A 20,120-nucleotide genomic window follows, 5' to 3' on the forward strand; every position below is an offset into this window, starting at 1 on the left:
CAGCCCCTCACTCGTCTCCCCCGTCCCCCGGGCCCGCCCCGCGCGGTCCGAGGGGGGCCGGGAGCGGGAGGGGCGGCTCCTCATCCCACCTCCAGGAAGCCGGACTCGGGGAGGCGGGGCCCGGAGCCGCGGGCCGGGGGTGCGGGCGCTGGCGGCGGGGCCGGGGCGCGCTCGGCCGGATGGCGGCCCCTGGTCCGGAGCGGGAGTCCGAGCCCGAGGCCGTGTTCCCGCAGGAAGTCGGGCTCTTCGCGGACTCTTACTCGGAAAAGAGCCGGTTCTGTTTCTGTGGGCACGTGCTGAGCATCACACAGAACTTCGGGGCCCGCCTGGGGGTGGCGGCGCGCGTGTGGGACGCGGTGAGGCGCGGGCGGAGCTGGTGGGGGGTCCCGGGCGGGGCGGGGGCGGGGGCCGGGCGGGCGGAGCGGCCCCGGGCCCTCGCTGCGCCGTAGGGAGCCGGCCCCGCCACGGTGTCTCTCTCTCCCTTTTGACCCCCCGTAGGCTCTGAGCCTCTGCAACTATTTTGAAAGTCAAAATGTGGACTTCCGAGGCAAGAAAGTGATCGAGCTGGGAGCAGGGACGGGCATCGTGGGGATCCTGGCGGCGCTGCAGGGTGCGTGGGCAGCCCGGGCGGTGGCCACGTGTCGCTCCCGCGCTTCTTGGGAGCGGGGAGTGGTTCGGGACCGGACCAGTGGCTTGAACGAACCGTGTGCCTGCGAGTGCGTGCGCGTGCGCGAGCGCTTCCTCCGTGCCCTAGAAAACACCCGTGGGGTCCGATTTGGGGGCAGGCCTTAGTAAAAGGAGCTTTTTCTATCTTTTCGCGCTTTTTTTTTTTTTCCTGCCTTTTTGCTCTTTGTGGTTTCATGGACAATGCTGTCCCTTAAAACCGCCTTTGCTTTCAGCATGGTACTTTGTAAAAACGCATCTTTGGGGGCGTTCTGTAGGGGGAGCAATCTGCATGTACGAAATCTGAGGAGCGCTTTATAACTTTATTATGAAAACAATTTTCGATTTTTATCGAATGCTTTTGAATGCTTGGGAGAAATAAGCTGGAGTTCTTGAGGTCTGGGGTGTGCTTTGTCGGGCTAATGGGGCTAGAAATTAAGCACCGAATACTTGGGAAAGGAAAAAGTAAGGACAATTTTGCTTCTTTGGTGGAGGATCCAGAATTACAAAGGAAACTCTTTCTCAATTTATAATCTAATGGGCAGGCAAAACCTCACACCCAAAACATTCATTTGAAACCCTTATGATGTCATCTCCTTAGTAATGCAAATGTCTTTGTTCCTGAGAACACAGCTAGGTCACATTCAGGGAAGTCTTCCCAGAGGCAGGCATTCATTTTTCTATTCATTCAATCAATATCTATTTGGCGTCTTCTATCATGCCGGGTATTGGGATACAACAGTGACTAAGACACATTTCCTGTTCCTAAGGAGCTTATGGTCTAGCGGGGGAAGGTGGGGGAAGATGTTACAGTACTGGAATTATGGTGTTGTATACACAGAGCCAGTGGACGTCCTCTGGCTGTGTCTCCCCTGACTCCCTGGGAATTCAAGAAGCAGCTCTGTCAGATGAGAAGGTGAACAAACACAGCAGGCTCATAAAGAACGAAGGAAGTGTTAAAAAGCAATTTTCCACAAAGGATGAGTGGAGGAGAGGTGTGCAGTTATGCTAAAACGGGAGAAAAGCGTGTAATGTGGTTGGGAACACCTACCTGCATTTGCTCAAAGACCTCCTTTGCCTCCCTATTCAGATGCCAAGTAAGAAATCTGGGTGTCATCTTGCCCCTTGCCCTCTCCCGGTCACATCCTGGCAGTCAGACTTGTGGATCATACGTCTTTAACATTTCCCCACTTGTCTGCTCCTCTTCCTACCATCTCTGGTTCAGGCCACTGCTCGCTCTTTTCTTTCTTTCTTTCTTTCTTTCTTTCTTTCTTTCTTCTTTCTTTCTTTCTTTCTTTCTTTTCTTCCTTTCTTCCTTTCTTCCTTTCTTCTTTCTTTCTTTCTTTCTTTCTTTCTTTCTTTCTTATCGATTTATTTATTCATTCCTGTTAGACATAGAGAGAGAGAGGCAGAGATACAGGCAGAGGGAGAAGCAGGCTCCATGCCGGGAGCCCGACGCGGGACTCCATCCTGGGACTCCAGGATCATGCCCTGGGCCAAAGGCAGGCGCCAAACCGCTGAGCCACCCAGGAATCCCCTCACTGCTCTTTCTTCCCTGAGTTTTCATAAGTGTCTTCTAGCTTTCCCATAGGAAGGTTAGCATGTGGAATCTAGATCTTGTGATCTTCCTGCGCCTGGGCTGTTTCTCCTTCAGGCTTTCCCATCTCAGTTAATCACACCACTGTCTATGCAGTGGGAAACCTAGATATCACCTTTGACGTGTCCCTTTTTCTCACTCCCATATCCATTAGTCAAGTCCTACTGATGATGTTTTCTCCTAAAAACCTCTTAAATCTCACTTTTTTTTTTTCCCATTGACACCGATGGCTCCCCAGTCCATACCACCGCTGTCACTCTCCGCCGACTACATCCAGGCAAAGTTGTCTTCTTGCTTTGACTTCTTGCCCCCACATTGACCTCTACCCACTCCTGTGCAGCAGAGTGATCTTTTCAAAGTGCAATTGTAATCACCTCTCCCTCCCATCATCCACTTGTGCTTTCCAGATCAAGCCAATACCTTTAGCGTGGCCTCCAAGGTCCTGCCTCCCTCTCTGGCCTCTTTCTGTGCCTCTGCCTCCCTTCCTGTACTCTTCATGCTCTCTGTCAGTGCTTCAAGTCTGGATGTTTCCATCCATGGAGTCTCCCCACAGACTGTATGTCTGGAATCCTTGGGCCACCTTGTTAATTCATACGCATCCTTCAGCGCTCAGCTCAAACATCACTTCCAGGGGAAGGCCACCTCCAGGCTAGCTTAGGCCCTCCTAGTATATAAACCACCGTGCTGACTGGTTTCATTTTGAATGTGACGAACCTTAGGTGGGTCCTTAAGTGCTGCCCAGCTAGTCTGTTACACCTTCCTTGTCCACATATTCCTCCACTCTCCTAAACATGTTTCTTACCTTCTTGCCCTTCAAACCTCTAAATGCCTCCTCTCCTGTCTTCACCCTCAGCTGATGACTTTGTTCCCCATCTCTTCTGATTGCTTCTATTTTCTTATAGAAAATGCTCACACATTCCTATTGGAATGTTTACTCACCTCACTCACTGTTTCAAGGGCTTTCTCTTCTGCTACCATGGATAAACACCGTGATCCCACCTAAGGTCAAGCCCTCCACTTGTTACAAGACCCCAAACCTTCTCATCTACTTAAAGACATTGTTCCAGCAGACCCCCTCCCCATCCCCACTCCCCCCTGCATTATCACCTTTTCCTTTTCTCTGGAACATTCTATATAGGCACACACACATCTATATACATCTATAAATACACTATATTTTCTCTTAGAAAAAACTCTTGGCCCTACATTTTTTTTTTTAAGGATCTTTATTTATTTATTTATGAGAGACACAGAGAGGCAGAGACATAGGCAGGAGAAGCAAGTTCCCAGGAAGGGAGCCCAATGCGGAACTCGATCCCAGACCCCGGGATCATGACTTGAACTGAAGGTAGATGCTCAACCACTGAGCCACCCAGGTGTCCTGGTCCTACATATTCTTTTAGTTACCACTGATTTCTCTGTTCTGCTTTACAACAAAACTCAAAAGAGTAATCCTCATCGTCTGGTAGTACCTGCCTTACTCTTCTTCCCTCAATCTTTTCCCCATTTCCATCCTCAGTTGCAGCAGTCAAAGTGGTGAGCTGCATTTCCAGCTCCATCTTGGTAAGTACAGGAATCAGTTATGAGCCCACTCGACTTGACTTTGCAGCATTTGACTCTCCCTCCTCCTTGAAATGCTTCATTTCCAGGATACCACACTTTTGCTTTCTGCCTACCTCACTGGCATTCTTTCCAATCTCCTCTCTTGGTTCGTTTCATTTCATTTTGACAACTGGAAGTTTGAGTGCCCCAGGGCCCCAGAGTGGTCCTTAGACCCCTTCCCTTTTCTGTCTACCCTCACTCCCAAGCAATCCCATCACCTTATGGCTTTAAATCCCCTTTCTATGCTCATGACCCCATAACTCTCCCATTTCCATCTCCAGATTTGTTGGTGGAACCACCTACCTACCCGATACCTTCATGTGGTTGTCTGATGGGCATGTCACACTTAGAAAGGAACTCATGATCTTCTTGTCCAGTCCTGTACCTCCTACAGCCTTCCTCCTCCGGAGTAAATAACAATTCGGTCTTCTAGTTGGGCCAAACCTCTTGGGAGACATTCTCAACATCTCCCTCTCTAGTACTTCATGTCCCGTCTGTCAGCAAATCCTGTTAACTGTACCTTCAAAATCATTTTGGATTTTGGCATTTCTTAGATGTGGCTACTGCCCTGGTTCAATTGAGCATCACCTCTCCCCTGGGTCACTGTAGCTGCCTCCTAACTGGGCTCTTTGCATCTGACCTCGCCACCATGCAGTCCTTTCTCGTCACAGCAGCCAGAATGATCCTTTTACTGATTTGTTCATTTTAAGATTCTAGTTATTCATGAGAGACACAGAGAGAAAGGCAGAGACATAGGCAGAGAGAGAAGCAGGCTCCCTGCGGGGAGCCTGATGTGGGACTTGATCCCAGGACTCGGGATCACGACCTGAGCCAAAGGCAAACACACAACCACTGAGCCACCCAGGTGCTTCTCCTTTGTTTATTTTAAAGATTTTTACTTATTTAGAGAGGAGGGGGAGGGAGAGAGCATCTCAAGCAGACTGCTCCAGCCACTGGTCTTCCTAACCTTTTTCAGACCTGCTGACACACTCCTGCCTCAAGGTCTTTGTACTCGTTGGTCTCTTAGCCTGTACCTCGTTGGTACATTTAGCCTGAGTGGTCCACATGGTTTGCTGCATCATTTCCTTCAGGTCTTTGCCCAAACATAATCTGTTTAGTGAGGCTCTTCCTAACCACTCAATGTAAAATTACATTCCCTGCCCCGTCCCTGAAGCAATTCTTATCCCCCTTCTCTGCTTAATGCTTCACCATAGCATTGGATGTACAGTGTATTTCCTTTTATTTGTTGCCCCCCCCCTTTTTTTTTTAATTTTATTTATTTATTTATTTATGATAGCCACAGAGAGAGAGAGAGGGGCAGAGACACAGGCAGAGGGAGAAGCAGGCTCCATGCACCGGGGGCCCGACGTGGGACTCAATCCCGGGTCTCCAGGATCGCGCCCTGGGCCGAAGGCAGGCGCCAAACCGCTGTGCCACCCAGGGATCCCCCCCTTTTTTTTTTTTATCACTAGACCATAATCCTTGTGAGTGGAGGGATTGTCTGATTGGTTCACTGCTATATTCTCAGCACCTGGCATATAGGCAGATAATAAATATGAATGAATTCTTGGTACCTTTTGTTTCTTTTTCTTTTTTCTTTTTTTTTTTTACCTCCTGTTTCTGTAGTAGTCGTCCTGATTACGATGAGTTTTGCAGTGCCTAGTGTGCCTCTACTTCTCTGATAAAACTCATGGAAGGCTGAGGTTTTGTCTTGCTCACTACTGTACTGCCAGAACTTAGTAGGTGCTCAGTACATATATTTCTTGCATGAATGAAGCATTCCGAGGTGCTAATCTGATTATCTGCTTCCATCTATTAAAACCTACCACCCTCAGGATCAAGCCTGAGTCTCTTCAGCATGTCATTATTATTCTCCGGTCTTGACATTTTTCTCCTCCTTTCCACATCCTCTAAGAGTCAGTCTTCCTCGAATATGCCATGCTCTCGCCCCCGGGCCTTTGTACTTTCTGTTCTCTGCTTGGAAAGCTCCACCTAACTAACTCCTACTTGTCCTTTAAGGCTTGCTGAGGCCATGTCTTCTGGGAAGCTTTCCAGACCCACAAAGTTTGGTTTGGGTCGGTAGGGGCTGGGTGCACAGCTCATCTCCAGCTTGGTCCTGCCCAGGCTTCTGCTGATACCTGATGGTTGTGTGTTGGGCAGAGAGGTTGCAGATTAGCCCAGAGAGAATGTTGATGCTGTTGAACTTAGAATAATGAAAACAACAGTGGGTGAGATGGTGGTTAGGGTAACTAAAAGCCACGGTGCGCACTTTGGGCTGTAAAAACACTGTTCTCTAGGCCCTGCGGTCTCTGGACCTTCTGGGTAGGAGCCGAGACCCCTTGGTTGGTCCCTCTGACTTGCATTTCTCCTCCTTCCTCTCTCTCAGGGGGGGATGTTACCATCACTGACCTGCCCCTGGCCCTAGAGCAGATCCAGGGCAACGTCCAGGCCAATGTGCCGGCTGGAGGCCGGGCCCAGGTCCGCGCCTTGTCCTGGGGGATTGACCAGCATGTCTTCCCTGGAGACTATGACCTGGTGCTGGGGGCTGATATCGTGTACCTGGAGCCCACCTTCCCACTGCTGCTGGGCACCCTCCAACATCTATGCGGGCCCCATGGCACCATCTATCTGGCCTCCAAGATGAGAGAGGAGCACGGGACAGAGAGCTTCTTTCAGCACCTCCTGCCCCAACATTTCCAACTGGAGCTGGCCCAGCGGGATGAGGATGAGAATGTCAACATCTATAGGGCCAGGCACAGGGAACCAAGACCTGCTTGACATCACCTTTCTGCTCCTCTGAACTCCTTGTCCTAGGAAAGGAACTGCTCTGTATCTCCAAAGCCACAAACACGAGGAAGAAGAGTATGGGTTTCCCTTGCCTTTCCCTTTCCTCCTTCCCTCTCTGTTCCCCCAGATACTCTTGGGCAGGTGCAGGAAAGTGCCTGCTTGTTGGGAATCTTAGAGCACTAGGATAGAGCACAAAAGAAGTTCCCAATTCCTGTTCTCAGAGGAGGAAGATAGGAAAGGTGTCCAGGATTTTTAGGGGTAGGGGTGGCAAATGGGAGGTGAGAACAGTGGCTGCAGAGAGACTGGCCCTGAACCCTTCCAGTCCTGCTGTTGTTTTTCTATATAGAATGGACTCTTTTTTTCCCTGCTAGATTCTCATGGAGTTTTTTTTAAAGGGAAGGAAGGTCATCTCTGCATCCAAAGAACTCAGGCTTTTGCTGGGGGGTTAGAGAGGAAGAAACCTCAGGCCACCCACTTCTTGCTTCTGGAGGCAGAATCTGGTGTGACCATGGCTCTAACTGGGGCAAGTCCTCCCTGCCCGGAAGCTGGGACAGGCAGCAGAGCTGTCCTTTGGGCTACAGCTTCTTTATCCTTTTTTGGAGCTGGAGCCATGATCACCAAGTACTAGGTTCTTCTCATCTTTGAGTTTTCTTTAGGTTTCCAGGCCCTGTTGGTCCTTCCTTACTAGTGTTTTGTCTTTCACCTCTTTTCTCTTCCCACTGTAGGGCTTGGGGCTCTCTTTACTCCTTGGGCCACATATCTCTTCCTCTGGACTCCTGGCCTCCATTCTCTCTCCTTTAAGCCATTTATCAAACTCTTTTGATCTTCCAAAATCAGCTCTGACCAGCTTCTGTTGCCTACTGCAAGAGTAAAGCTCCTTGGCTTGGTACTCAGTCTATCCCATGTGATCCCAAATGACCCTTCTATTTCATTTTCAACTGGTTTCCTACATGTATTGCAACCTCTGGACAAATTCCAAATGTCTACTCTTTGTTCCCTATTTCCACACCCAAATTGCCCTGTTTTCTTCATTCTTTTTGATGATTCCCTGCCTGGAAGAGCTCTTTCTACCTCTCAAAATCTTTATTACTCTTAGCCGCTTTCCTGAAGAAAGCTTTTACGGAGCCTCCTGTTTTTTTTTTTTTTTTTTTTTTTTTTTATTTATGATAGTCACAGAGAGAGAGAGAGGCAGAGACACAGGCAGAGGGAGAAGCAGGCTCCATGCACCGGGAGCCAGACGTGGGATTCGATCCCGGGTCTCCAGGATCGCGCCCTGGGCCAGAGGCAGGCGCCAAACCGCTGCGCCACCCAGGGATCCCTGAGCCTCCTGTTTGGATGTGATTTCTCTCTCCCTGGAGACCCTTTCACTGGTCATCTTAGGGCCTTACTCGGCTTGCATGGTACCGGTCTGTCCCCTACTTCTCACCCCTAGACTACCGGGAAGGGCAGGGGTGTGGCTCACGCCTTCCTAGTGCTCTGAGGCCTACAGCGGGTCGACGTGCCACCCATACTTTGCTTGGTCAGCGACTAGCCCCGGGGTCTGGTGAAAGGGCTCCCCCCCCCCCCCCCCTGCCTGCCCCGCGGCCTTTGGCCACATTCCTGAACCCACCCGCCCACCCGCCGGGGCCGCCGAGAGTCCCAAATGGATGACGACTGTGAAACAGGACTGGAAATAAAGGAACGTGAAGTGTGTCCGCGTGCCTCGGAGCGTTATTTCGCGACCCCCGTGCCCCGTGGCCTCCGTTATTCACCTGCGGGCGGGGCGGGGCGGGGCGGTGGCGGCGGGGCGGGGCGGGCGGCGGGGCGGTGCGTGTGCCCGCCCGGCCGGCAGGTGGCGCCGTCCGCGCCTGGCGCTGGCGCCGGAGCTCTGGCCCCGCCGCCGCGCCGTAGCCGGTGTCCTCGCGCGCGGGCCGCGGACATGTCGCTCCTGCGGCCCTGGCGCCTCTTCGCGGCCGCGCGGGGCTGCTCGGTGAGGGGCCTGGGCCCCGGCCCCGCGCCTTCGTCCTGGGACTTCCCGGTGCGCTCGGGACGCAGCCCCCGTCCCCTCCTCCCTCCCCATCCCCCCCGCCCCGGGAGCCCCGGGTCTCCTAGGGCGGCCTCCCTGCGCGCTGCCCCGCCCGGGCTTCCCGCGGCGCCCGGCCTTCCCCCCATCCCCCCCTCCCCCGTTCCCGCCCCATCCCTCTCCGTCCCCCTCTCCCCCCCCCCCGGGGCTCCCCCCATCCCGCTCCCCGCGGCGCCGGCGGCTCAGGCGTTTCCTCCTCCCCCGCAGGCCGGGCCCCCCCCGCCGCCGCCTCGGCCGCGCCCCTTCCACGCGGGTCCATGGCTGTGGTCGTCGGCCCCGAGCAAGGACGCCCTCGTGAAGCTGCGGCGAAGAACAGGCTACTCCTTTGTAAACTGCAAGAAGGCTCTGGAGGCCTGCGGCGGGGATCTCAAGCAGGTGGGGGGCGGGGGCCGGGGCGACCTCAGGGGCGGGGACGTGCTGCCCAGGGACCCTAACCCAGAACCCTGGGCAGCATCCTTTTTTTTTTTTTTTTTTTTTTTAAGATTTTATCTATTCAGGAGAGACGCAGAGGGAGAAGCAGGCTCCACGCAGGGAGCCCGACGTGGGACTCGGTCCCGGGTCTCCAGGGTCGCGCCCTGGGCCGAAGCCGGCGCTAAACTGCTGAGCCACCCGGGCTGCCCCTATTTTTAAAGATTTTTATTTATTCATTCATGAGAGACCCAGAGAGAGAGGCAGGCTCCCCGCTGGCCCCAATGGCTGACAGACCCCAGGATCCCGGCCTGAGCCCAAGGCCTGAGCCCAAGGCTCGGCCACCCAGGCGCCCCTCGGGGTAGGATGCACACGTAAGTGCCGACCTCACCCTTTGACTCCGAAGCAGTTGACCAGGATCCCGTGGGTAACACTCTTCCAAAAACCACTGCTCTGCTGTTTGCTGGTGCTTGGAGCCCAAGGCCTTGTGTGAACCTTGGGAGCCTCACGCACCAGGACTCACACTGTGGTGCTCTCACACTAACCCTGTGATCTTGGACACTTTGATCTTTCAGAGTCACGTTGTTCTTGTCTGTACATAATAAAAAAAAAAATACTGCTGTCTGCTCCATAGGGTTGTTGTGAAGATTAAATTTATCCGAAGCATCAGGCACAATGCCTGGTATTTGGCGTTCAGTGGTAGGCTGCCAGTAAACGATAGACTGCTTTAGTTTCCGTTATAGGATTGACGAGAAACAGAATTAGGGAACCTGAACATATTTTAGAACCCCATTCAGTTCTAAATTCTGTGAGTTTGTCATCTGCCCTGTTTTCAATTTATAGGCAGAGAGCTGGCTGCACAAGCAGGCCCAGAAGGAAGGCTGGAGCAGAGCTGCCAAACTCCACGGCAGGAAGACTAAAGAAGGCCTGATTGGGCTGCTTCAGGATGGAAACGCAACCGTGTTGGTAGAGGTGAGCTGTCAGGATTCCAGATAAATCAGCTGCCCTTTGGGTGGAGAGCTGTGTGCTAGACCCTTCGTAGCCTTAAAGAAGAGGTGTTTGCGAAGTGCACACGGTTGTTGGGAGAAAACTGGTGAGACCACGGTTATTGTGAGCTCACTTAAGTATAGGAGTGGCTGGGTGTGTTGGCTGTTAAAGGCCTAGAAAGTCAGAAATGTTACAGATACCCCCACGTTTCAAAAGTTCATGTTACGCACTTTGCTTTTACAAAAGACCTACAATCATACGCCTGTTTTTGTTTTTTGTTAAATCCAAAGAGTACTTTTCACTTTTATGAAAAAAAAAGGCAAAAAGTGAAAATAGCAGTTAGTGTTGGTTTTGCACTGATTCATTGTAGAGGCAGGGGGCACCCTCGCAGCAGGAGTTGCCCCCCCCAACTACTCTCCGCATCTCAGCATCAAGCCGCCATAGCTTTGAACTTTGTGAGCATCTGTGCTTTCCGTTGATTTATTTAGTACATCAATTTGTTTTGTACATCCATTTCCATATAAGTTAATGGTAATTGATTTTTCACTTTATGCCATTTTGGCTTACAAAAGGTTTCATAGGAACACCGTACGTTCAGATAGTGGGGCAAACCTGTACTTCTCAGTGGGAGTCTCCTGCAGCCTTATACCTCGTCACTGATTGTTTCCTGGAACAGTTAGATTTTAAAGGTAGGAATTCTATTAATTAGTCGATGGATAGTGTGTAGCTGTTTTAGAGGAGGTGTAGGGGCCTCAATTGCTGAAGAATCAGATGTGGGTTAGTATAGAGTGAGAAAGGGAGATAAGCAGGCTGACTGCAAAAGTGGTTTGGTGTTGGAGGAGTCCGGAGAACGAGGTAGTGATGGCCCACAGCTACGGGCAAGTGGTAAAGGTGTAATGGCTCCATGGGACATTAGGGAACCATCTTTTGAATATGGGGGTCAGTTGCTAACTCATTGGCACAGCAGGAATCACCCCATTGAGTTTCTGGCCTCAAGCTAGGAGAGGAACTGCAGCCTTAAAATTCGAGGGTCATTTATGTCTGTTTTGTTGAGTCTGAAGCTTCTTCTGTAATACCTCGGTTTACTCTGATTTTAAGGCACTTTTGCAAACTGTCCAGAAGCAGCTTATACAGCAACATCAATTTGTTCCCGCCAGGTAAACTGTGAGACAGATTTTGTTTCCAGAAATTTAAAATTTCAACAGTTGGTCCAGCAAGTCGCCCTGGGAACCTTGTTGCATTGTCAGAACCTAAAGGATCAACTCTCCACATACAGTAAAGTGAGTTTTGGGATTGTCTCTCAACGTGCTGGATTTACACACACACTCCTTTCACAGGGTCTTTGCTATTTACTTTTTTTCCACACATTCTCATATCTCACTCCCTTACTTCATGTTCCTGCATAAATATTATCTCTTTGGAGACGGGTAGCCTTCCTGTTGCACTATCCCCTTATTTTGTTTCATTTAAAGATTTTTGTTATAATTCTATATTTTATGTTTTTACTTATTCGTATGTTGTTTAATCTCCCCAAAGAATGTGAGCTTCATGAGGCAGAGATTTTGTCTTTTCACTACTGTGTCTCTGGTGAAAGAGGAGTGGGCCTAGCATTTGGTTGGGGGTCATTAAATCTGATGAATGAAAGAATGAAGGACAGTGCGGTAGAGCCTGTCAAATAAGATGAAGCTTTATTCTTTTCTAAAGACTTAACTCGTGGGGCACCTCGGCGGCTCCAGTGGTTGAACATCTGCCTTTGGCTTAGGATGTGATCCCGGGGTCCTGGGATTGAATCCCACATCAGGCTCCTCGAAGGGAGGGGAGGAAGACTCCCAAGCCGACTCCCCACTGAATGCAGAGCCCTATGCTGGACTGCACATAGGGGGCTCAGTGTGGGGCTTGATCCCACAACATGACCTGAGCTGAAATAAGTGTCAGAAACTTAACCAACTGAGCCACCCAGGCGCCCAATCAGGTGAAGCTTTGTATTCAGAAATCTAGAATGGCCTGAGGGAAGGAGTTCTTTCTTTTTCTTTTTCTTTTTCTTTCTTTTTTTTTTTTAAGGAAAGAAATTCTAAATACATCTATTGGAGAAGGTAGAATTTAGGAGAATAAGCGTGTTTTTGTCCATAGGAGGACCAGGATGGAATTATATCAGTGTACCTTTGATTCACCCTTACTGTCAACAGTTATTTTGTGTTTAGTACCACCTCTTTCCTCCAGTTTATCCTTCTCTTGAGAGTTTGTGGAAAATGTTAATTATTACTGACATTAGGGATGCCTGGGTAACTCAGTGGTTGAGTTGGCTCAGGTTGTGAGCCTGGGTCCTGGGATCGAGTCCCACTTTGGCTTCCTGCAGGGAGGCTGCTTCTCCCTCTGCCTGTGTCTCTGCCTCTCTCTGTGTGTCTCTCATGAATAAAAAAATAAAAGAATCTTAAAAAAATTATTACTGGCATTAAATAGTCATTATATGGAAAACCATGTGAAGAATGTTTTTTAGAATTGTGTTGAACAGATGAGCCACTTGAACTAGAAGTTCTATTTTCCTTCCTTCCTTGGTAAACTCTACCCTCAAAGTGGGGCTCAAACTCACGACCCCAAGAACAAGAGTCACATGCTCTGCGACTGAGCCTGCCAGGCACACCGCGAGGTTCTGATCCTGACTTTGCGAGGAACTCTATTTGTCACCCAGAGCCATTCACTTACTTTACTCTGTGTTTCATTATCAGTACAAGAAATTTTGGTTTTCTTTAGCTTTATTTATTTTTTTCCCTTTTGATCTTTAATTTTTTTTAACTTTTATTTTGAAAAAAATTCGAACTTACAGAAAAGGTTCCCATTGTTCGGCGATAAGTTACATTGTACTTTTATTTAGATTCATAGTTTTTTTTTTTTTTTTTTTTTTTTAGATTCATAGTTTGTTAGCATTTTGACTCATTTGCTTTATCACTTTTTTACATACCTATATTATCATTACTGTTTTATTTTATTTTACTTTATTCTTAAGTAATCTTTACATCCAGTGTGGGGCTAGAACTCAACTCCAGGATCAAGAGTTGCATGCTCAACCAACTAAGTCAGCCAGGCGTCTTATCACTATTTAAAAAAAAAATTCTGTAAGTGTGTTGCAGACATCAGGACCCTTTTTCCCTTGAATGTTTATCTCCTAAAAACAACATTCTCTTGTGTAACTACAGTACAGTAATCACATTTAAGAATTTTGACACTGATAAAATATTTTATATAGTATATATGCCATATTTTGTCAGCTAGCACTTCTGATCCAGAATCCAGTCCAGTATTGTGTGTTGCAACTACTTACCATGTCTCTTTAGTCTCTTTTCTGTATTCCTCAACCTTTATTTGTCTTTCATTACATTGACCTTTTTTTTTAATTTATTTTTTATTTATTTATTTATTTTTTTAAATTTTTATTTATTTATGATAGTCACACAAAGAGAGAGAGAGAGAGGCAGAGACACAGGCAGAGGGAGAAGCAGGCTCCATGCACCGGGAGCCCGACGTGGGATTCGATCCCGGGTCTCCAGGATCGCGCCCTGGGCCAAAGGCAGGCGCCAAACCGCTGCGCCACCCAGGGATCCCTGACCTTTTTTTTTTTAAAGATTTTATTTATTTATTCATGAGAGACACAGAGAGAGAGAGAGAGAGGCAGAGACACAGGCAGAGGGAGAAGCAGGCTCCATGCAGGGAGCCCAATGTGGGACTCGATCCTGGGTCTCCAGGATCACGCCCCGGGCTGAAGGCAAGCGCTAAACTGCTGAGCCACCCAGGGATCCCCACCTTAAAAAAAAAAAAAAAAAAAGATTCTTCTATTTTTAAATAATCTCCACACCCACGGTGGGGCTTGAATTTACAGTCCTGAGATCAAGAGTTGCATGCTCTCCTTGACTGAGCCAACCAAGCACCTGGCATTGACATTTTTTTGAAGAGTATAGGACAGTATTGTAGAAGGTCTTTTAACTTGGGTTTGTCTGATGCTCCTTCATAGTTAGACTCAGAGTGTGGGTTTTTTAGCATGGATATTAAATAAATTATCCTGTATTTTTTTCAGAATATCACATCAGGAGGCATGTAATGACTGTTGGTCCCATTATCGGTGATGTTAATTTTTATTTTTTTTATTTTTATTTTTATTTATTTTTTATTTTTATTTTTATTTTTTAAAGATTTTATTTATTTATTCATGATAGTCACAGAGAGAGAGAGAGAGGCAGAGACACAGGCAGAGGGAGAAGCAGGCTCCATGCACCGGGAGCCCGATGTGGGATTCGATCCTGGGTCTCCAGGATCGCGCCCTGGGCCAAAGGCAGGCGCCAAACCGCTGCGCCACCCAGGGATCCCTAATTTTTAAAGATTTTATTTATTTATTTATTTTTAAAGATTTTATTTATTAATGAGAGACACAGAGAGAGAGGCAGAGACATAGGCAGAGGGAGAAGCAGGCTCCCTCTTGGGAGCCCGATGCCAGACTCTATCCTGGGACACTGCTATCATGCCTGGAGCCAAAGGCAGATGCCCAATCAGTGAGCCACCCAGGTATCCCCAAAATTTTATTTATTTTAGAGAGCGGGAGAGTGAGATTGAGCATGTCCCCGAGTGAGTGGGAGAGGGACAGAGGAGGAATCTCAAGCAGACTCTGCACTTAGCGTGGAGCCCGACCTGGGCCTCGATTCCCCCAACCCCAAGATCATGACCTGAGTGGAAATCAAGAGTTGGATCCTCAACTGACTGAGTCACCCCCACGCACCTGATAATGTTAATTTTTGATCTCTTCTTGGTTAGGGCAGAATCTTCCAGGTTTCTCCACTGTAAAGTTATTCTGTTCCTCTTTGTAACTAACAAGTAATCTATATGGGAGATTGAGACTGTGTAATGTCCAGTTCCCCAAAAGACTTTTACCTGAAGGTATTAGCATCCATCCATGACTCTTGTCAGGATCTGCTATTACTTTGAGAGTTGCATGATGGTTATCTTTCTCAGTCTTATAATTTCTTTTACATGTATTAGTTTTATTAGTTGACATTCTACTGTAAGAAAGACTTCTCTACTCCCTATGTTAGTACTTTACTTAGTACGCATTAACTCATGGATACTTTATACAGTGTGTTATAATTATATAATCTATTTTTTAAGAGATTTTATTGATTTATTTGACAGAAAGAGAGAGAGAGTGCACAAGCAGGAGAGTGGTAGAGGGTGGGGAGAAGCAAGCTCCCCACTGAGCAAGGAGCCTGACATGGGGCCCGATCCCAGCACCCCGGGACCACGACCTGAGCCAAAAGGCAGAGAAGCCAAAGGCAGAGGCCACCCAGGCGCCCCTATAATCCATTATTCAATTTGATGCTCAAATTATACCTGGATTTGGCCAGTGTAAGCTGGCTCTGTTGACTTTTTGGAATGTATTTATTATTTTCAAGTATTTTCTTACTTTTTGGCATAACGAGATACTCTGGGCCTATGTCATACTTTCCTTGCCCTACCTGTGGAATTAGCCACTTTTCCAAGGAGTCCTGATCCTTTTTAACGGGGGGAATAGTTTTTAGAAACCTAGATCCTTGCATTAAATATGCTTATTTCTACTGAGACGTCATTGCTGCTTGCTCTTTCAGCAGACAGATGCAGGAAGTGTGTGTGTGTGTGTGTGTGTGTGTGTGTGTGTGTGTGTGTGTGTGTTTCATTTCTAATCCTGCACACAGGGTTCTTCTTTTCCTTCCCCCATTCTATATTTATGTCTTCTTTACTCACTAGTATGCTGGCTCTTAGCAATTTTAGTGATTACGTATTTTCTCACTGTTCTAATACAACACTGAATTGTTTTAGTGACTATACTTGACCACTGCAAATAACAAACCTATAAAGGAGTTCAAGATTTCTTTGGTGTCCTTTTTGTCTTTACATTGTAGTTATATGGTCAAAGGACTATATTGAAAGTTACTTGGATTAGTTTTTCCCCCCTTCCGTGAAGTTGCATTATTCATATGAAATACAGTTAGAGTCTTATGTTTCTGTGTAGTTAATTTTGGTTTTACCTCCAAATTCTCGATAATCTAATTTTGAATATGTAAAACATTAAAATTCTGAAAATTAAAGCTGTAACATGCATACACAGATGTCTCACTCCTTCTCCTTTCTACCTTATTCTTGTCCACTCCTGTAGATAACCAGTTTCATTGGTTTTGGGTATCTTTTAAGTCGTTTTGCAAAAATAGCATATTTATATAAATACTTTTTTTTTACTTCTTTTTTTTTTAATTAAAAAATTCTTTGTAAAGATTTTATTTGATAGATTGAGCACACATGAGAGAACAAAAGTGGCAGAGAGGGCCAGAGGGAGAGAGAAGCAGACTCCCTGAGTAGGGAGCCTGATGTGGGACCAGATCCCAGGACCCCAAGATCATGGCTTGAGCTGAAGTCAGACACTCAACTGACTGAGCCACTCAGGCCTTTTTTTTTTTTTTTTAAGATTTATTAGAGAGAGAGTATGTGTGTGCACAGGGGGAAGGTACAAAGGCAGAAGGAGAGAGAGAATCTCCAGCGGACTCCCCGCTGAGTACACAGCCTGATGCAGGCGCCCCTATAGATGTACTCTTTTAATTTGCTTTTTTCACTTAATGTAACCTGGCAATACTCTGTAGCAGCTCAAGCACATCTTTCTTTGTTTTCCTTTTCCCAACAGTGTAGTTTTCCATTATATGGCTGTGCCATGGTCTGTTTATTCAGCCAGTCTTTCAGTTCTAACATTTTATGATTGTTTGAAAATACTGTTCCTGATTTCTAGGAAACTACAGTTCAAGAAGTTAGGCGGGATGATGGGATTGAGATGGAATTGTGGGTGGTGTAGTGGTAGGATAAAATACTCATAAAATAAAATGCAGCTGTTATCAATATGTAACATCTTTGTCTTAATGAAAACAGTCATTTAGGGGCACCTCAGCGGAGAGCCTGCTTGAGATTCTCTTCCTCTCCCTTTGCCCCCGCCCTCTGCAGGCATGCACATGCGTGTGCTTGCTCACTCACTCCCTCAAATAAGGAAGAGAGAACGAGAAAGAAAGAAAGGAAAAAAGAAAAGAAAGAAAGAAAAATCTTTTTTTTTAAATTTTTTTTTTCAATTTTTATTTATTTATGATAGTCACAGAGAGAGAGAGAGAGAGAGGCAGAGACATAGGCCGAGGGAGAAGCAGGCTCCATGCACCGGGAGCCTGACGTGGGATTCAATCCCGGGTCTCCAGGATCGCGCCCTGGGCCAAAGGCAGGCGCCAAACCGCTGCGCCACCCAGGGATCCTGAAAGAAAGAAAAATCTTAAACCCAAAAAATGTATACTTGATGGTCTTAAATCGTTTTTTGAGGAATATACTTTTTGCCTAGTCTCTTGGTAATTCAAGTAGGACAGAACTGATTTGTTCGGTTCCTTTGTGCACTTAGGGCTTCTTGAATTCCTCTGAGCTCTCTGAACTTCCGGCTGGGCCTGAGAAAGAAGGCTGCCTCAAGGATCAGCTAGCCTTAGCAATAGGTGAGTATTTGTAAGGATGGGGGGAACTGGGAGTTAGGAACTGGCCCTCCTGGGATCTTTGATAATCCTCCGCACCTAGGTCAAGAATTGCAGGCTCATGTACCCGCAAGGATCGGACAGTATGAACGTGAGGAGTGGGCTCTGTGGTGCGTTAGACACAAGTGAGCAGTGGGTACCCTGAAAAGCTCACCCTCTGCTGAAAGAAATGGTTACCAAGCTCTAGCCAGTTGTTACTTTGGGGTCCCAGCATTGTCAGATTTTTAAATTCCTTTAAAAGAATTTAGCTTTATGTGTAAAAACTTCAGTTTTTAGATGTTTGTAGCTAATTAAAATCATTTCAGCACTCTGCAGGCTGACCAAGCAAAACATGTCTTTAGGCAGGGATTGCCTTTGACCTTCCAGTTGACACCACCCTGTACGCTGTGGGAGACATAGTACAGCACAAGTCATCCCACCTTCTTTATAAAGGGACCCAGGAATATTTGGAGCTTCATGTGTAGGATTTGATCTCTTTTTAGAAAAATCTCATCCTGAATTTGTGAAGGTTTATTCATTAAGAACCCCTGGCTACAGGAACCACATTCCAGATCATTGTGCCACAACTACTGGGGATTTTGCTCTCTTCCTACGTGTCCTTGATGGAAGGAGGGAAGTAGGACTGGGTGGGAGCTTGCTGGGAATTTATTGCTCATCTGATGTTTCCAGTCAAGACATCAATTCTGTTTTTATCAGATTATCGTGAAGTATGTATGATGTTTGAGTGAGTCATAGCTGAGAAACCAGGCAGACAGCTGTGAATGAGACTTATTAAGAAATTCTGGAAGAGCTGGGTATTGCAGCCTTGTCATTTTCTGAGAATTAACAATTGTTTAGATGCTTTGAGTTGTTTTAAGATTTCTTTTGATTTCTGGATATCTGGATTTTCTAGATATAACTATGGTTAATGCAGGGATATTTACCCAGATCCCTTTTGGGGTCCCCTAACCCCTTTCCTACCTTTTGGCTTATTTGGACCTATGTTAGAGAGGATGGCATCCTGAGATCGGGAAAACTGGAATTTGTTTTGTTTTGTTTTTTAAAGTATTCGTGAGAAGAATTTAGCTTTGAGAGACAGAGGCAGAGACACAGGCAGAGGGAGAAGCAGGCTCGGTGTAGGGAGCCCGATGTGGGACTCGATCCCGGGTCTCTAGGATCACGCCCTGGGCCAAAGGCAGCGCTGAACCGCTGAGCCACCCGGGCTGCCCTCTAAGCCTAAGATTAACATAGTAACAATTGCCAGCATTTGAGTGCCACCATGTGCTAGATAATGTAATGAGTCCTCTTACATATGTTACTTTGTCTCCTAAAAACCCTGCTTTCAGGTTATTTTAAGTGATACCATCTCCATGTTATGGAGGAGGAAAGAAAGCTTGATAAATTCATAAGTGGGGTTATGTCATGAAGTCACTTACTGCCAGTAAGGTGCAGAACGGACACGTGAGTCCAGGCTCTGTGTGACATCACAGCCTGTGTTTTTAAATACTAGTGTGGCACGTTGTTGGTGTTCCATAAAGATATTCATTATTTCTCCTACCCATACCCTCTCCTCCCACATACCTTTTTCTTCTTTAAACTGCAAACGGTATCTCTCCATCTTACAGCGTATCCACAGTGTAAATGCAGAGCACCGTCTCCCAGACTCAGCCACCTCTATGCATATTTTGGTACTATGACATGCGTCATATTCTGGAAGTGTGTTACTTGTTTTTGCTTTTTTATAGGGAAACTGGGAGAAAACATGACTCTTAAACGAGCTGCATGGGTGAAGGTGCCAGCTGGGTTCTATGTTGGCTCCTATGTCCATGGAGCAATGCACAGCTCCTCCCTCCACAACCTGGAGCTCGGGAAGTATGGGGCCCTGGTGGTCTGCGAGACATCTGAGCGCAAAGCAAGCCTGGAAGACCTTGGCCGCCGCCTTGGGCAGCATGTGGTGGGCATGGCCCCTCTCTCTGTTGGCTCTTTGGATGATGAGCCTGGGGGAGAGGCGGAAACCAAGATGCTGTCCCAGCCATACTTGCTGGATCCCTCCATCACATTGGGACAGTATGTGCAGCCTCAAGGGGTGTCCGTAGTAGACTTTGTGCGGTTTGAATGTGGAGAAGGTGAAGAGGCAGCAGAAACCGAATAGGTTCCGGAGACTTGGCCCAGGAGATGTTTATTCTTTGCTCTGGACATCATTCCGAGAAGTTATTTCCTCAGCCTCTACAAACCCAGAATTTGTTTTTCATTGGAGTTTATAATGCAATGATATCCTCAGTGGGAAGAGTCATTAAATAAAATTGCTATATAATAAAGAGTGTAGAATCTCTTCCTTGCTTGTGTAATGCTGGGTTTAGCTCTTTTGCGCCTTGTGACCAGCTGTAGGAAACAGCAGGCAGGCCGTATGGAGGTGGCCGACGGGGTCTGAGAGAGCAGGCATGAGCAGTTGTGCTGTTGCTTACCGATT

At 47.5% G+C, this 20,120-nt stretch overlaps 2 protein-coding genes across 3 annotated transcripts; both read left to right on the forward strand.

Annotated features, from left to right (window-relative positions):
• Positions 1–128: 128 nt before the first annotated feature.
• Positions 129–8,234, forward strand: EEF1AKMT3 (EEF1A lysine methyltransferase 3). Its single transcript, XM_038549836.1, has 3 exons — positions 129–356; positions 499–610; positions 6,249–8,234. The coding sequence occupies exons 1-3, from the start codon at positions 180–182 to the stop codon at positions 6,638–6,640; spliced, it is 681 nt and encodes a 226-aa protein (XP_038405764.1). The 5' UTR covers positions 129–179; the 3' UTR covers positions 6,641–8,234.
• A 298-nt stretch (positions 8,235–8,532) lies between these two features.
• On the forward strand, positions 8,533–19,982 carry TSFM (Ts translation elongation factor, mitochondrial). 2 transcript variants are annotated; one of them, XM_038549827.1, is made up of 6 exons: positions 8,533–8,666; positions 8,919–9,086; positions 9,963–10,091; positions 11,264–11,386; positions 17,548–17,635; positions 19,396–19,982. In XM_038549827.1, exons 1-6 carry the CDS (start codon positions 8,568–8,570, stop codon positions 19,800–19,802), a joined length of 1,014 nt encoding a protein of 337 aa, XP_038405755.1. In that variant the 5' UTR covers positions 8,533–8,567; the 3' UTR covers positions 19,803–19,982. The 2 variants fall into 2 exon arrangements, with proteins under 2 accessions (XP_038405755.1, XP_038405756.1); XM_038549828.1 differs by having other exon boundaries at positions 8,560–8,618.
• The last annotated feature ends 138 nt before the right edge of the window (positions 19,983–20,120 follow it).

Source organism: Canis lupus, chromosome 10 (genome assembly GCF_011100685.1).
Source record: "Canis lupus familiaris isolate Mischka breed German Shepherd chromosome 10, alternate assembly UU_Cfam_GSD_1.0, whole genome shotgun sequence".
In the NCBI taxonomy this organism is placed as follows: Eukaryota; Metazoa; Chordata; class Mammalia; order Carnivora; family Canidae; genus Canis; species Canis lupus.

Bases quoted from the DNA above. Each gene is read 5' to 3' on its own strand.
- EEF1AKMT3 (XM_038549836.1), top strand. From the start codon at position 180: ATGGCGGCCCCTGGTCCGGAGCGGGAGTCCGAGCCCGAGGCCGTGTTC. The intron at 357-498 runs GTGAGGCGCGGG...GACCCCCCGTAG, and splicing joins CGGCGCGCGTGTGGGACGCG to GCTCTGAGCCTCTGCAACTA. The intron at 611-6,248 runs GTGCGTGGGCAG...CCTCTCTCTCAG, and splicing joins GATCCTGGCGGCGCTGCAGG to GGGGGGATGTTACCATCACT.
- TSFM (XM_038549827.1), top strand. From the start codon at position 8,568: ATGTCGCTCCTGCGGCCCTGGCGCCTCTTCGCGGCCGCGCGGGGCTGC. The intron at 10,092-11,263 runs GTGAGCTGTCAG...TGTTCCCGCCAG, and splicing joins ACGCAACCGTGTTGGTAGAG to GTAAACTGTGAGACAGATTT. The intron at 11,387-17,547 runs GTGAGTTTTGGG...TTGTGCACTTAG, and splicing joins AACTCTCCACATACAGTAAA to GGCTTCTTGAATTCCTCTGA.